At 42.7% G+C, this 15,370-nt stretch overlaps 1 protein-coding gene across 3 annotated transcripts; it reads right to left on the bottom strand.

The window, feature by feature from the left end:
- Positions 1-476: 476 nt before the first annotated feature.
- Positions 477-13,924, bottom strand: elac2 (elaC ribonuclease Z 2). 3 transcript variants are annotated; one of them, XM_040124139.1, is made up of 25 exons: positions 13,825-13,924; positions 13,329-13,659; positions 11,474-11,524; positions 11,297-11,367; positions 10,077-10,141; positions 9,893-9,950; positions 9,730-9,798; positions 9,515-9,637; positions 8,567-8,622; positions 8,414-8,472; positions 7,617-7,689; positions 7,400-7,512; positions 7,188-7,286; positions 6,920-7,058; positions 6,483-6,568; positions 6,070-6,191; positions 5,777-5,873; positions 4,589-4,727; positions 4,438-4,476; positions 4,054-4,163; positions 2,702-2,807; positions 2,476-2,596; positions 1,987-2,065; positions 1,442-1,586; positions 477-929 (listed from the first exon to the last, which is right to left on the bottom strand). In XM_040124139.1, exons 2-25 carry the CDS (start codon positions 13,583-13,585, stop codon positions 666-668), a joined length of 2,541 nt encoding a protein of 846 aa, XP_039980073.1. In that variant the 5' UTR covers positions 13,586-13,659; positions 13,825-13,924; the 3' UTR covers positions 477-665. The 3 variants fall into 3 exon arrangements, with proteins under 3 accessions (XP_039980073.1, XP_039980072.1, XP_039980071.1); XM_040124138.1 differs by having other exon boundaries at positions 13,329-13,655; positions 13,825-13,903; XM_040124137.1 differs by having other exon boundaries at positions 13,329-13,919.
- Between the last annotated feature and the right edge of the window lie 1,446 nt (positions 13,925-15,370).

Below are 15,370 nucleotides of genomic sequence, written 5' to 3'. Positions count from 1 at the left end.
CAGCACGGGTGCTTGTGTCATTCTAATTTGCCACCAACGCTCTGTTCTAAAAGGTATTTTTCCAGCTTTTAGATAAAATATCTGCTGTCTAAAAACCTTCTTTCGTTCAGTGCTCTCTGTTCCGTTGTTATCACCGACATGTTTCTCGACTCACTCGGGGACTCGCCTCTTCTGTCGAGCATGACGTCACGGGAAATGATGTTCGTTAAAGGCCGCTAAAAAAAAAAAAAAAATACATATTGAATGAATGATGTTACGTCATTTTTCAACATATGAAACGAGCCACACCGCGTACTGCTGAGAACGGCCCTGCTCCCAGGCTGGATCTTAAGTTCTCAGTGTCAAATGTCAGAGGGGTTTTCACTGAGGTTTTCTTACTTTTGGAACAAAACCCGGAAGCTCCAGTTTCACTTCGGCTCTATTTTGACAAAAAAAATTAATTAAGGCAGGATCGTATGAATCTACAGAATGTGTGGTATTGCTTCATGCACTTTAATGAAAACCAAAAAACTATATTGATAGCTTAGCATTGTACACTCCAACGCAAGAAATATACATCAGTTTTCCACAATCAAATCACGCAATCCAAATAAAAAACTCAAGATCCTTTAAATAAAATAACTCAAGAAGCTCTCAGTTGAAGTGATTTCCTCTGAGCTCCTGTTTCAGTGGGTACTGCTGAAGGAGGTTTTTTGTCTCTTCGTTTCTACGTCATCTGTCGCCGCCTCCTCCTGGTCGCGTTTGGCGCCTCGGCCCGCCTCCGCCGCTTCGGCCATCTTCTGCTCCCTGCTCACCTCAGAGCCGCTTCCTCTGGGATTCCTCAGCTCCCTCCTCTCTCTTCTCTCCTCCATCTCTTCGATCTCCTCGGCAAAGAGAGTTTTGAGTGCAGGAATGAGTCTGGGGAGGATTTTGAAGTCTCCACGGCGAATCTGAGAGAAGAGGGAATAGAGAAAGTGGTCAGGAGAAGGTGCCGTGTTTGAATTTTAACTCCTAAAAAAGAAGGAGTGAGGCAGGGGACGCAGTCTTATCTTTCAAGCTACTTCTTTTCAGCCCTGAATCTAAAAAGGGAAGAATCCTTCTCTACTTCAGGGAGGGGTGAACTAAAACAGTATAAACCTCGTGAATGCGGTTATCCAGATAAAAACGTGCTGTTGGCAGTCCGAGGCTCGAGTTCCAGGTCTCTTATTAACACAACAGCTGAGAAACCAGTGTGGAATCCCTGCTACAGTCCAGCGTCCTCTCTGAAAACACAACATTCAGTGGTTTCTCAACGTCAGCGCGCGTTACCGTTGACCTGTCTACGAGTCAGTGATGACGCCTCGTTGTTTTGTCTGAATGGTTATTTTCTGGGGGTTTGGACTCCAAAGGCGACTTTGATTTTTAGACCCCCTGGAGGATGCTACATGCCCCCTGAGGTTGCCATGTCTACGGTGCCACTTACTCTCATGTGGTCGAATGATATTCCCACTTTGTCGCTGAAGTCTTCACTGAAGAGGGGGATCTTGGCGTAACGTTGGCTGAAGTGGTTCAGCATGATGAACTCAGCGTTCATCTTCATGCCGATGCCGATGGCCTGGGAGGTTGTGCTGTCAGGAAACAGAAGGCATCAAGTCAGAGATTTACCTTACGCTGCTTTCTCACCGAGGTTCTTACTTTGCTGAGTTTCTCAAAGGGAAGGTGTCAATGGGAATATTGTTTTCTACAGACACAAAAGATAAAAGAGCTTTTATGAAGACAGTCGCTCACTCTGCCACCATAAAAAGGAGTGGAAATCAATGGCAATTGTCCTTGGAGAGTAAAGAAAGTTAACAAGCTACTCAAAAAATAACTGCAACCTCCGAGAGCCAATAAAGTACGTTTTTTGTTGGCTGACAAAGAGCCTTAAGTGCCGCAATTTTCCTTTTTTCAACCCTTTTATTCACTCGCATAAATTACATTAAAAGGGCTGCAGAGCTACTTGGTGACACACAGCTTTGTTTCACTCACCTGTGCCTCTTCTCTACAGCCTCCACCTCCAGCCCGTCTTCCAGCGTGGCCTCGTGTATCACTAAGGTTGCATTCCTTCCTGCAATAGAAAGCCAAATCAGAACCCTGAATCACGGACAAGCACTTACAGTCTCTCCCTGTCCCACAGGAAATCAATCAGGTCGTCGGCGTAATCAAGAACCGGCACGCCCTGTTTGTCCTGTGAGCCGAGCCATCTATAATGAACAGGCATGGGATATACTCGCTGTCTCTGGGATGCTTTGCTTGGACTGCATCCAGTCAAGCAATTTTAGGGGAGTCAATGAAGTGGGATCCCACAGGAGCCATTAGACGAGCCTGCCAGCTATGAGAGTGATCGAAAGCATTAAGAAATACCGGATAAATTATTCAGAACCACCCGTGTGGTCAAGCTACAGTTAAGATGACCTTATAAAAAAAAAAAAAAACTTCAGTGAAATATGGACTCTAATCACTCTGAGTGCTACTAACCGATGTGTACAAACGCATCGCAGGGCATGGTGTCCCCGGAAAAGGCCAGTTTCCAGCCTGACTGGTGAGTGAAGCTGCAGGCGAAGGCGTTCTCACAGTGATGCACTCTGCATGTCTGGAACTGAGGCACACAGACACACAAAATAATGAGCGACTTCAAAGGAAAAAAAAAAAAAGTTAAATCTGTAATGTTGAATATTGACGCCATGCTCAGACAGCTGCAGACCTCCTTCAGATCGTTCTTTTTCAGCAACGCAGCCCTGATGAAGGACTTTGTCCACTGTTTGGGCGCCTCGGCACCACCACCACTTAGAAACGCGTTGGGGACGATGCTGAAAACCAGAACAGATGACGTTAGAGGGGATGACATCGAGTCGACCAAAGCACAAGTCTATGGTGTTGCTAACGGCCCCACGAGGCTGTAATGCTCCGTGCACATCAGACAACTGGAGTGGTGGATGGATGTTAACTTCGGCATTAGAGAAGAGGAGGAAAAACCATGTTGTTAGCCAAATTAAAAGAGGGACTGTCTCTGTACGGTGGCCATTTTAGGACATCTCTGATTCATCTGATCTGGCTCAGCTCCATGCTGTCGCCCGGTTCGACTTTCATCAGTCTCAGCCGGACTCGCTTAATGCTCCATGAACGAGGGGAAAAAGAAAAAAACATTAAAAGTAACCTGCTTGTATTATCACATAGCATGCTAACGTCGCCGTGGTAACGTCACTACGGCCCACCAACAGCGTGGCTAAAAATGCCCTTTGGGATGTGGTAAGTGACCGTGGAAACGTTGTCACAGCTACAGGGCCCACAGGCTCCAGATTGACGAATAAAAGGCTAAGTCTGGCGTTACTCGAGATTTTCCTTCTTGTCACGAAAAATACCAAAACCTACAATGTGTTAGTTCGTCTCTCAATACTTTCTGACTTCACCACTTTCTCTGGACTGCAGCTCCAAACCCACTGGTTCCTACTGGAGACATAAATTTTTAAAAAACAGGTAAAAAAAAAAAATAGTTTTCTTCTTTAAAAAAAAAAAAAAAAAAAGGCTCAGTAATTTCCTACATCAGCTGGGCACAGTACTTTTTATCCAACGTTACTCAAACAGGACATAATGCATTAGTTGGGGACTATTTTCATCTGCGGATTAATGCACCTTTATTGCTCTGGTGAGTATTTACAGCAGGATGCTGTATTTGGGACTGAATCGGAATAAACTACAGGTTGTGTGAGTTCATGGTGATGAAGGAACGTGTCACCAAGGGCAACAGTGAGAATCATCGATGGGGGTTTTTGTTTTTTGGTTTTTTTTGGGACAACAACAGAGCTTTATGGCCCAGAGGAATAAGAAAGATCAGGCTTTAGATACGCATCTGTTAGTGGGATCAATTCACTGATGGTTTTGGTCTTTTCATGGGATTTGTTGTGAGTAAGAAAAAAAAAAAATTACTGTATCATCAGATCTATCCTTTGCCAAAGCGAATTTTCATTTCACTTAACGTTCAACCGTCTTTCACATTCTGCGAGCGTAAGGCTGAAGTTTGTGTCGTGACGTTACGTCGTCTGTGTGTCCACACACTTGATATGGCTGAGGATCTCCTCACAGTGGTCGTGATACTGGTTGAGCCAGGTCATGATCAAGCCCGGAGCAATCAGGTAGATGGGGCTGAACTCCTTTCCTAAAGTTGCCTAGAGACATAAATGTGGCAAAGTTAGTCAACGTACCCCTTTCGTTCATACACACCGGTATTATATGACAGAGCTATAAACACTGTATGGAACAGCAACAATAGACAAACTGTATGATACACAACTGCTAAAACAAACCTGACGACATCAGCGAAACTGAGTCAAGAGTTCAACCTTGATTTTAATGTAACTTTAAAATATCAAATGAGCAAAGGAAACAATGTATTGGTATTAAAAATGAGGGGAGAAAAAAAATAAATTTTTTTTGTTTTACCATTGCTCTTTCCCTCTGGTACAGCAAATTCAGCAGCCCCTGAGACAAGAAGGGTTGAACATCAGGATTAGCCGTCGTGCAGAAGAGGCTCGACAGAACTACCGGTTTGCTGTCGTCTGTCGGTTCAACGTGGCGCAGGGCGGCCGCTTACCGTGTGGTGGTCAGCGTGCATGTGTGAGATGAAGACGGTGGATATCTTGGAGAGAGCGTCATCCACATCGTCCCCGTAGTGTCTGCAGAGCTGACTGAAGGTTCCCTCTCCGCAGTCCAACAGTAGCGACTGACTCGGGCTGCAAAGCGGGTACAAAAACACCGACGCTGAGAACGGGCTGGAGGGGAGGAAGTCTACACTTGACAAACTCAGCAAAACAGAAAAACAAAAAAAACACAGGTCCATACAGACCATGGAGCTGTATTGTGCAGTTTGTACAGTAAGAAATAAGAAATAACTTTGACAACTGTTTAACCTCTTAAACGTGGACTTCGACGGTCAATCCATCTTTATGAGCTCTTGTTGTGGTGAAGCACCGTTTAAACATTATTTTAAATTCCAGTCAGGATCTCAGAGTTTAAAAATCATACAAAACGTGTGCCTCTAATTTTTGGGGAAACGATTTGTGAAAGGAGACATTTAGAATACACTCACTTGCCTAATGCAGTCTAATCCATCAGTCCTGTAATAAATCCTCCCTCACCAAGGTTAAATTGTTCAGTTTGTGTTGAAACCGTTAGAGAGGAGCTGGTTCCACCTGACGGCCACTCTGGAGGCTGCAGTTTGCGGTGCTGCTGAGCTGTACTGTGTTAGACTCACATACTCCCATTTACGTCAGTGAGGGTAGGTCAAATAACCGAATCGCCTCCCTGTATAGTGCAGTACAGTCCACACCGCGGCCATTGCGAGCATCTAGGGTTCAGTCTTGGGTTTAAATGCGTTCTAATTCAGGGTGGGATTGGTTTAGCTACTCACTGCAGTTTACCGTAAACTGTGCACTCTCTCAGTACATTTCTGGTTATTCCAGATGAGCAAACGTCATAAGATTTCTCTTCTCCATGCTCCTTTTCAATCATGGAACGTGCATTAAGTTTTTACAGGCTGTAGTTTATGTTTCCTGTAACGTTTCATGCTGGAAGTGTGCACTGAAATATAAAGGATGGAATACAGGATGAAATTACAATGAGTCCTTTTCAAGTGATAATATAACAAACTACTGGAAGAGTTATGTTCCCAATGGGGTTTTTGTGATCCAACTCTGATCTGGTTTACAGTCCACTTTTCATTTAATGAACAGAACAAGTTTATAATCTACCTCTTGGTTTGTGGGGGAAAAAAGACCCATACCTGATATTAACTAAAGTGCCGCTGACATTTCTGATCTTCATTGGAAGAGCCGATCCCGTTCCCAAGAAAACCACCTCTGGGTATTTTTCTCCTTGCCCTGCAGTAAGAAAAGACATTCATACTTGTGCAATCTCTACGTATGCAAAGAAAAAAGCCGGTTTAATTTAAAGTGAATAAAAACATACATTTTTCACATGAAACATCACTGCAGGACCATCCTTTTGAAATGTAAGATCTTTTTGTCAGCCTTAAAAACTAAAAATATCCCTGTGTGTTACCAGAGGAGAACTGACCAGAAAGCTCCGCAGCGTCAGTGGAGCAAATCTTCCTGCACCTTTCCACTTCTTCCAGAAAGTTCGGGACCTCAGAAGCCTCTCTCACAAACTCCTCGGTGTTACAGGAGGGGATGGCATCTCTAACAAATTAGATAGAGAGTCAAGAAGGCAAACACCACTACCTGCAAAAACACCGGCGGGGAAATCAGGGATTCTTTTCACATCTGACCTTGATGCGCCTCAGCCGTACTTGGCAGAAACAGTGCAGGTGGGGGAAAAAAAACAAAACACTGACACTTGTAAGACAAGTTTAAAAAAGAGGAAAGAGGCTGAGTGCAACAGTCAATTCCAGATTGTTTCCTGTGACAAGGCGGCGCTCGGAGCTGCAGAGTAATGGCGGCTAAATTGGGGGGACTGAAGGACAAACTAACCTTTGCCACTCCATTACGGGTCTGAGCTGGAACTTGAGCAGACACTCGGCTCTGACGTTGGGGACGTGCAGGGCAGCCTGAGGCTCCTGGGGGAGGGGATTTTAAAAAAAAAAAAAAAAAGAAAAAGTGTTTTTGATGTTTTCTTCATGTACCCTACCTGATTTATTACTTTGTGAACTCTTGCTTTTGAAGCAAAGTAGAAATACACACGCACCAAGCACTTTAACACCATACTGACACTGGGTATTATTATCGCGGTGTTCCTAATAAAGTGCTCGGTGAGTGTGTCACTGAATTTTTTTTAAAGTAAATAATGTGATGCAAATGTATAAATAGTTGTGACAGATATAAGCCACGAACCGTCTGAGAACGTGTTTGAGCAGAACGTGCTTTTATCAGTGCTCCATGGAAAGATTACACCCGACCACCAGTGTTACCTTTGTTTTGTAGGACTTGAGTTCTGGAAAGATCTCTGGGTGAATCATGTTCAGCTGGGCTTGAATCTTGTGACTTCTGATGTTGTGGTCTGTACAGACTTGTTCATTAAGGATCAGGTGCTCTGTTGTGGATGGGAACCTATAGAAACACAGAGACAACTCTCAGCCTCGGTATGTCAAACTGTCAAACCCCCCCCCAAAAAAACAAAACAAAAATAATGAGCCAGAGTCTCTATGGAGTCTGGTTTCAAAGTGGGAGAAATCAGACCTCTCCATCCACTCTTTGTATTGATCTGTTTTCAAAACGGACTCTGGAGTCATGTGGACCACCAGCACAGCGGGGTCCTCTGTCCCTCCTGTTTGGTATCTGGAAGGGATGACAGACTGAACTGAGATACAACTTTTTACTCACATTCAGTTCAATTCAGCTGAAGAAACAATCTAGTTCTAAGAAAGGACAACTCAGCTCATCAGCGTTACCTTCTCAGTTGCCGGTTGGTGCAAACGGCTTTGACAAACTCCTCAGACGGACACTCCACAATAATAAAGACTGGTCCTGGGTCAGTGGGGGTGCAAACCTGCTCAGGCCGGATCTACAAGAAGAGAAAAGAAAAAAAAAAAAAGCTGTCAGCAGATGAGTTAGGAGCTGCAGTGCGAAAAGTGAGGCCATATCAGAGAAGCCTTCTTCATACAGCACCTCTTTCCCGTCGAACGTGATACTTTTCCCAGCCTTCAGAGCTGCGATGAGTGGACCGATAGCTGCTGTGCCTCTGCGGGGAAGGAGATTTACAATTTACAAACAGTTACAATTAAAGAATTAGAGCATTAACCGCAAAACATTTCAAATGCTAAGACACGTTCACGTCGTGCCGAAGTGATTAGTCGAGCGACTGATTAGTCAGTCAACAAAAAGAACAATAACCATCTCGACTGTTTAATTCATTTATTAAACGAAGAAAAATAATCTAGAGTTTTCTGGTTCTAGCTTCTCAAATATCAGGTTTCTGAATCTCTTTGGGTTTTGGACTGCTGCTCAGACAAAATAAGCAATTTAATGATGTTTCTTTGGGCTCTGGGAAATGTGTTTTCACTGGACCAAACAATTAAGAAGAGATGAACCGAAAAACAAAGAAATATCGTTAGTTGCAGTTAAATTGATGGTTTATACCAAAATTGGAGCTGTAACAATAATCTGTTTCAAAGCAACATTCAGCATCTTTAAATTTTTTGTTATTTATATCCCATACAATTAAGTTACAGGACAGTAACAATGATCTCACAGAAACACTGTCCGCACAAAGCCAGACTGATACCAATAACCAAACTAATGCAGCCGACAATGATGAGACATTCATGCTGTACGGACCCTGCATTGATAACCAATCAGAGCAATCGATAAAACCTCACTATGTCAGACACCAACTGGACCAGACGTTAACTTTAATAAAAAACACCAACAATGGCTGTTTCATTTGATGCAAAAAATCCCCTTACACGGGCAGTCCGAGCTCCCTGGCTTGGGCGACCAAGAAATTTCCTTTCTTGGGGTGAAGCTGTGAAAGAGTTTGGAGAGGGAGAACGTCAGAGACAAAGTTCCTGAATTTGTACGTCACACACAGGACGACATTATTTTTTACACTTTCCTACCTTGCAGACAAAGGTAACCACCAAAGACGTGTCTCTAGTCGCCGGTCGTCTTTCACCTACGAGATATCAGAGGACAAGTAATCACGTCACACCAATGTCTACTCATGTTTCCGGCTGCACGTAGCTCGTCAGTTTCCACTGTGCGTTGCATTGTGGAGGGACAGTGTCCATCAACGTCACACTCAAAAATCAAGCAATTTTATACTGCATGCCGGCCTTTTAAAGTGTACATCAGCTTAACTGAAAGAAAACATGCAGTAAGTACATAACATGAAACCGGGACGAAGGATTAGATTCCTTGTGGGACAAAGAAACACTATTACGTAAACGTTTTTACACCAGGCTCTAATTGGCCGATGGACACAATCATGAAAACGCCAGGGTGAAAATATGTGATCTCGGCGCAAGTTGAGCAAAGCGCTTGAGAATGACGGTATGAACTCCTCGCAGTACCAGGTCATTTTTACAAACGGTGCGTTGCTTCTGCACCAAAAGTTCCAGTAACATCAATTTCCCAAGAACTAATATCCAGGAACTTTCCAAGGGGTAACGGTTCCTCCAGAACCACCGGGAATATTAAGCGTCATTTGTACACAGAAGAATATTCAATACACAGCACATCAGATTCCCACCGAAGGTCGCCCTCCCCAAAAGTTTCTGAACCTTTAGAAAGCGCTAACCCCTCGAGCAAGGACTTGTTTGTGGATACAACTATCTACCCGGAACTTAATTTTGACCCTGGTTCCCCTGGCGGAAAGGCCAAGTAGGGGAACTGAGGTCCTCAGAAGGTTACTGTTACCTGGGGAGAGTTCCTGTGGTGAAAACAAATCTCATGATTACAACCTAGCTTCCCATTAGGATTTCAGGATTGACTTTGTGGCATGTACAAACCCCCAGGTCTCCTCAGGTGGCCCCCAGGCTTACAGGATAGTCGGCTCCTGGACTCACCTGGACTGCCCGGATTCTCTTGGCAGCTGTTACGGTGAATGTCGTCTTTCCTTGGAGAGGCAGGACTTCGAGGGGGGTTGCTTGACCTGGGGGAGAGCTTTAAACCACGGCCCCTCGACTCGGCTGCGGAGTGAAGAGCAAAAAAGAGTCAAAACGCTTTGAGAGGTCGAGGTGAAAAATCAAAAAGCAGAAACGAGCACAACATTTGAACTCACCAAATATCGGCACTTGATAAACCGTCATTGTATCGTCTGTGTAAGCCTCTTCAGTGTACGGCCGAACCGCTGGGAGGACATGATACAGTCAATGATACAGTCACACTGATATGATTCAAAACTGAATGCAGTCATTTTATTCACTTCAGCAAAGTCAACCTACACAGCTTGATGTCTTTCAGTGGTCCGGAAAATGACTTGATGGCATTCACGTAGTTCTTCTTTGATTTTTAAAAAGAAACAAAAAAAAAACAAAAAACAAAAAAAAGGCAGCAGATGTAAAACGAATCCGTGTTACATTTAAAACTCCCGTATGTGTGTTCGTACGGTTCGATTCAGTTTCTCACCAGCTGTGGAGGTCCAGAGAGGACACACTCAGGAACACCGGTGTCCTTCAAAGTTAATATCATCCCTGCAGAAAAGACATCAGACATGGAGAAGTGTTTCAGTTTTAAAAAAAATATACACACACACACACACACACACGATATTGATTTAATTGATGAAAACAATCTGTACATTTTCTAGCTACATGCACTTTACGTGGGAATTTAATAATAAACTATATCATATTCAATATTCAACTCTATATTTAATAAATGTGTCAATACAGGTCACTTGAATTCAGATCAGTTTTTTTAAACAGCAATTTGTTTGTTTTTGTTACAATATAAATCAACTCGTGTTTTATGTGATACACTGTATGTGGTCTGAATGGATAAGGTTAAAGTCCACTGTTTCTCCCTGAAGTCTCATATTATACTTTTAAGAAGATTCTTGTCATCAGGATTTAAAGAGAGACACTTTCTGTCGATACATTAAATTATGACATTAACGAAACGTATCATAACATTATGTGCATTACTGTTATTTGTTACACATTAAGTTGATGGTAATTATTCTTTTTTGGCCATTTAATGAAAACCACCGACAACTTTTATTTTCATTCATTTTAAACCCGCGGTAACTGATTATTTTAGCCACTCGGGGCTATGGTGAACTTCCACCAGCTACAAGCCACACTGTCATTCATTTGGAGTCATGTTTGTATCCCACCTGATGAATCTAAGTCCAGTATTCCCTCTCTTTTAGCTCAGTTTTGGTCTCCACCAGTTCCTGAGGGAAATATCTGGCTCTTTAGCTGCTAAATGCTCCACTGGGTCCACCAGCTGGTCCCTGACTGTGTCCGTCTGCTGTTTGCTGCTGAGCAGGTAGTGGACAGTGGCTTCTTTTAGAGCCAAAACGCCACTCTGAGAGCAGTGAGAGTGAACCAGGACAGTAAAGTCATGGTCCGGACAGATAAACAAGGAGCTGAAAAATCACGGTAAAGCTCCGTGAAGCCGAGGGGAGCTGCCAGATGCAGCCAATTATTCTCTGTAGGTTCATCAGCATGAGTGACCCCTTTCACACTGTCACACTGTTGCATTGTCATTAGATGCATCTATCCATACATTAGCTATACCACTTACTGAGTATACCAACAGGGGGTGACCATGGGCCGCCTCGGTCATTTACATGGATTATTTTGTAATTCAATCTCCCGAATCATCAGATGGATGTTACTGACCTGATAAACCTCCCACATTCTCCCAGCTCAGTCTGGTCAGGAAGATGTTGTCCAAGTGAGAAGCTTTCAGTCTGTCGGAGGAAAACGCATCATGCTAACCCTCTGTTTTTCTCTGTCCGTCAAACCAACCGAGATGATGACAATGTGTTTACACCATGATGGGCAAAACCGGCTTACTTGTGTTCCTGCATGAGTCTCTGTGTTCCTTCACCGCAGTTGAACAGGTACCTGCGGCAGAGAGGAGGAACGCTTGAGAGGTCTGCTTAGTAACGGCCCTGTGACCATTTTTGTCTCAGTATTACTGGTGGATAATATTTCTGTTGTGTTATGTTGGGCCTCTGGAGACTACACGATATTGTTTGGTTCAGTAACATTATTATGTCCTAAATGTAATTTCTTCTAAAATATGACATAAAATTGGGCCTGCTTTGCTTGTACTGTTTGGAGGAACCATACATTCATGTAATACCCACCTGAGAGTGTTTTTTTTTTTTTTCTCTTCTTCTGTGTGTGTGCACCTACACTGGGCATAGTGCTATCGAGTAGCACTAGAGGCCCATTCGGACTAGATTTATTTCTCTAGGAGAGGAGGGGCGATTTTAACAGCACCTCATCTGGTCAGTGATTTTGATCCCATCCAGAGCGTTTATGTGGGTCATTTAAAATAAATAAATAAATAAATAAAAACTCTGTCTGATGCAAGTCCTGCAACTTTATGGAAGTGCAGTGGTAAATCACTGGAGTGTCCCATCAAAAGAGCCATTACACACCAGGCTGCGGAGCAGTATTTCACTGCGCTCAGTGGCTGAAAGCTCCAGGTCTGTTTCGCCTCTGAGGTGGGTGCGGTCGCCTGTGGTCAGTAATAGAGCTGCAGAGCTGCAGTGGTTACTCACTTAAACAGGAACTTTATCGGTTAACAAATTTGATGATTGATTGATTAATAGTTCTGATGCCAAAATTCTCTGTTTCCAGCTTCTCAAATGTTAATATTTGCTGGTTTCCTCAGTTTTCTATGATCGTAAACTGAATATCTACTGGTTTTGAGCTGTTGCTCACACAAAATAAAGACATCTGAGGACGTCACCTCAGGCTCTGGGGAACTTTGGCCATTTTTGAGTATTTTTCTTGCCTTTTAAAGACAAAATTATTAATTGATTAGTTGAAAAGATAATGGACAGCTTAAATTATCATAAAAATAATGATTCGTTGTAGCCAAAGATAAACCTAGACAATCATTTGTCTATCGTTGGAGTACAAGACTATTCTTGATGGTTAGGCTTTTTCTTTTTTAAAGTTTTTCCCGATATTTTGTGGACCTAACAATTAATCAATTATTTGAAAAATCAAATCAACGAATCAATTATGAAGATAATCGTTAGTCGCAGCCCTGGTCAGAAATACCTTTTGTTCCAACTGTAACGACGCCCAACAGCGATGTCACAGTGTACCAGTCCCCTGGTCTCCTGTGATTGTGATACCCTTCGTTCTATAAACAGATTGTTATCTCTGATGCATTAATGTTGAAAGCTGAATTTTACTGTTGTAGTTGGTTGAGGTGGAGCTCATTTTTAAACTATTTATATAAGGCTGCAACTGATGATTATTTTCATTATGGATGAATCCGCTGATTAGGTTCTTGATCAATAGATCAGTCGATCTGTTTGTATAACATGTGAAAATGGTGAAAATGGTGAAAAATGCCTGTCACGATGACCCAGAGCTTCTCAGAACAGCTGGGAGTTGAATGCTGGGTAGTTTAATCTTTAGCGGTGCTTTACATTTTATAAGATCATCATATGTTTTTTTTGTAAAAATTTTATTTCTAAAGAAACTATCAGTGTCAGATAAAAGTAGATGTAGTATGTAGGGGAGTAGAGGTATAAAGAGGCCTGAAATGGAAATGGGGTAAAGTACATGTACCTCAGATTTGTTCTACAGTTTGTACCTCAAAGATGTGAATTGGGAAAGGTGGGTCAGGTGATCTTGGGAGGCTTACGCCCTCCTGGTCTGCACATATTTCTGTAAACAGTACCTGTTGTACTCGGAGAAGACATAAAGTGACGCAGGATTATCTCTGCTTCCAGCACCAACCACCTGCAGGTACACCGTGGACGGTCCGTGAACGTCTCCTCGTTTGCCCCTGTTCTCTCTGGTTTTCAGTCTCCGCAGCGGATCCTTCTGCTTGGCTTTCTTCTGACCCAGCGGCTGCCTCGTCCCCGGGTTATTGTTATCATTTTTAGTCCTATTATCACCACCATTATTACTATTGTTATTATTACTGGTCGCCATCGTTCGGAAAAATTGGGAAACAGTCCGAGTATCCCAGGTTGCGAGCGGCGGCGGGGCAGCAGGGAGAGCTCTGCCTTTCACAAACAGAAACGTTAAGCACCGGAGCTTCAAAAAGGCCGTATTCATAATAAAAAACGGCACCAAATATTTAAAATAGCCAGTATCTAGGGGTCACACGTAAAAGCAATGAGTCGACGCCTGGACATACATTTCTAAACGCTTTTGGATGCATTTATTACCTTAAGGACGCTGCATGCACATTCAGACCTTACAGGACACGCTTGACTCTTCTTCCGGCATCTAAAGATGACGTTCTTGACGTCTCATCGCTCATTGGTGTGTGGGATTATTAACAGGTCTGTTGGCCAATCGCAGTGGCTTTTGGAGAGGCAAGAGAGGCGGGGATAGAACTTTTTTCTCATTATAGACAAACTACTACAAAATAAAACACCTAAAAATACAATTACACATGTTCAGCTGCTCTGATAAAGTATTTTAACGATCAAATAACCCAAAATATCATGTTCGGGAAATTAAGAGAGAGTATAAATCTATATAAATGTTATAGCATAAACAGCACGACATGAGAACATTTTTATTGCTGAAGCATAACTTAAATAATACAAATATTTTACTAGGTTACTGTTATTTTTTAATTTTATTTTTTATGATTAGAGTCCACACTATTACACAACTGTAAAATATAATGAATTGGGAGTTATTAGCAGCCAGTTGCGCAATTACTGCACTTAAACAGCAGACAAAAAAGTGTTTAATGTACAGCGTGTAAATGCAAATGATATTTTAATATAGTAAATGTTATTGTCAACTTGTGTTCGGCAATGTTGAATGGAAACAAAAAAAGCCTTGGTAGGTACCCTACAATACCAAAACACACTACATGTGTGGCACAGTAACAAACAGACCACAAGCCTTAAAACAATTTACTGCAACAATTTGACTTGTATCCAGTCTCAATAGTGTATTATTCATTTGTGTATTATTTTAGAGCTGCAACAATTAGTCGATTAATAGATTAGTCAACCAACAGAAAATGAATCAGCAACTATTTTGATAATCTCATCCGTTTTTTGGCAAAAATGTTAAACATTTGCTGTTTCCAGCTTCTCAAATACGAGGATTTCATACTTTCCTTTGTCATACGTGATCCTAAAGTGAACAAATTGGGGTTTCGGACTGTTCAGCCAACGTGAGCGCTGGACATCACCGATGCTCTGGTGGCTGAACTGGAGCAAATCCCTGCGGCCACGTTGGAGAACCTGGTGGAAAGTCTGAAATCAGAAGAGCGGAGGCCGTTTGTCCACAGAGATTCGTTGAAAAGCGCGGGTTCGTCCTGGCGGCGAATGCCTTGTGTACAGCAAATGGTTTGTTACAGGTCCCCTGGTCCCAGTCTAAGCTTAGACACATGCTGTATGGTCACAGCATCGAAGCAGCATTCGGATTCAGAATACACTGATACAAAACTCCCACACTTTACATTTATGTTAACCTGCTCAGAAAAAAAGAAAAAAAACAAAAGACACACACCAGACTTTTCCCTTCTCTTTCTCTCTCTTTATTCATATATCTTCATCAAGTCCACTGCACAGTGAGCACTAACTGGACCGCAGGTCCAACATGATGACTCCGACCACCAACACTTTAACCTTTTGAACTGCTTTATACCCGGAGAAGCAAAGTTCCATTAAGATACCAAACACAATGCTTTCATTCACGTACATGGAAGAGGTGGGACAATTCACAAAGAGCATGATTCCAGTATGT

The sequence above is a fragment of the Xiphias gladius genome, chromosome 3, assembly GCF_016859285.1.
Source record: "Xiphias gladius isolate SHS-SW01 ecotype Sanya breed wild chromosome 3, ASM1685928v1, whole genome shotgun sequence".
NCBI classification, from domain to species: Eukaryota; Metazoa; Chordata; class Actinopteri; order Istiophoriformes; family Xiphiidae; genus Xiphias; species Xiphias gladius.
This window is presented reverse-complemented; position numbering and strand designations above follow the sequence as displayed.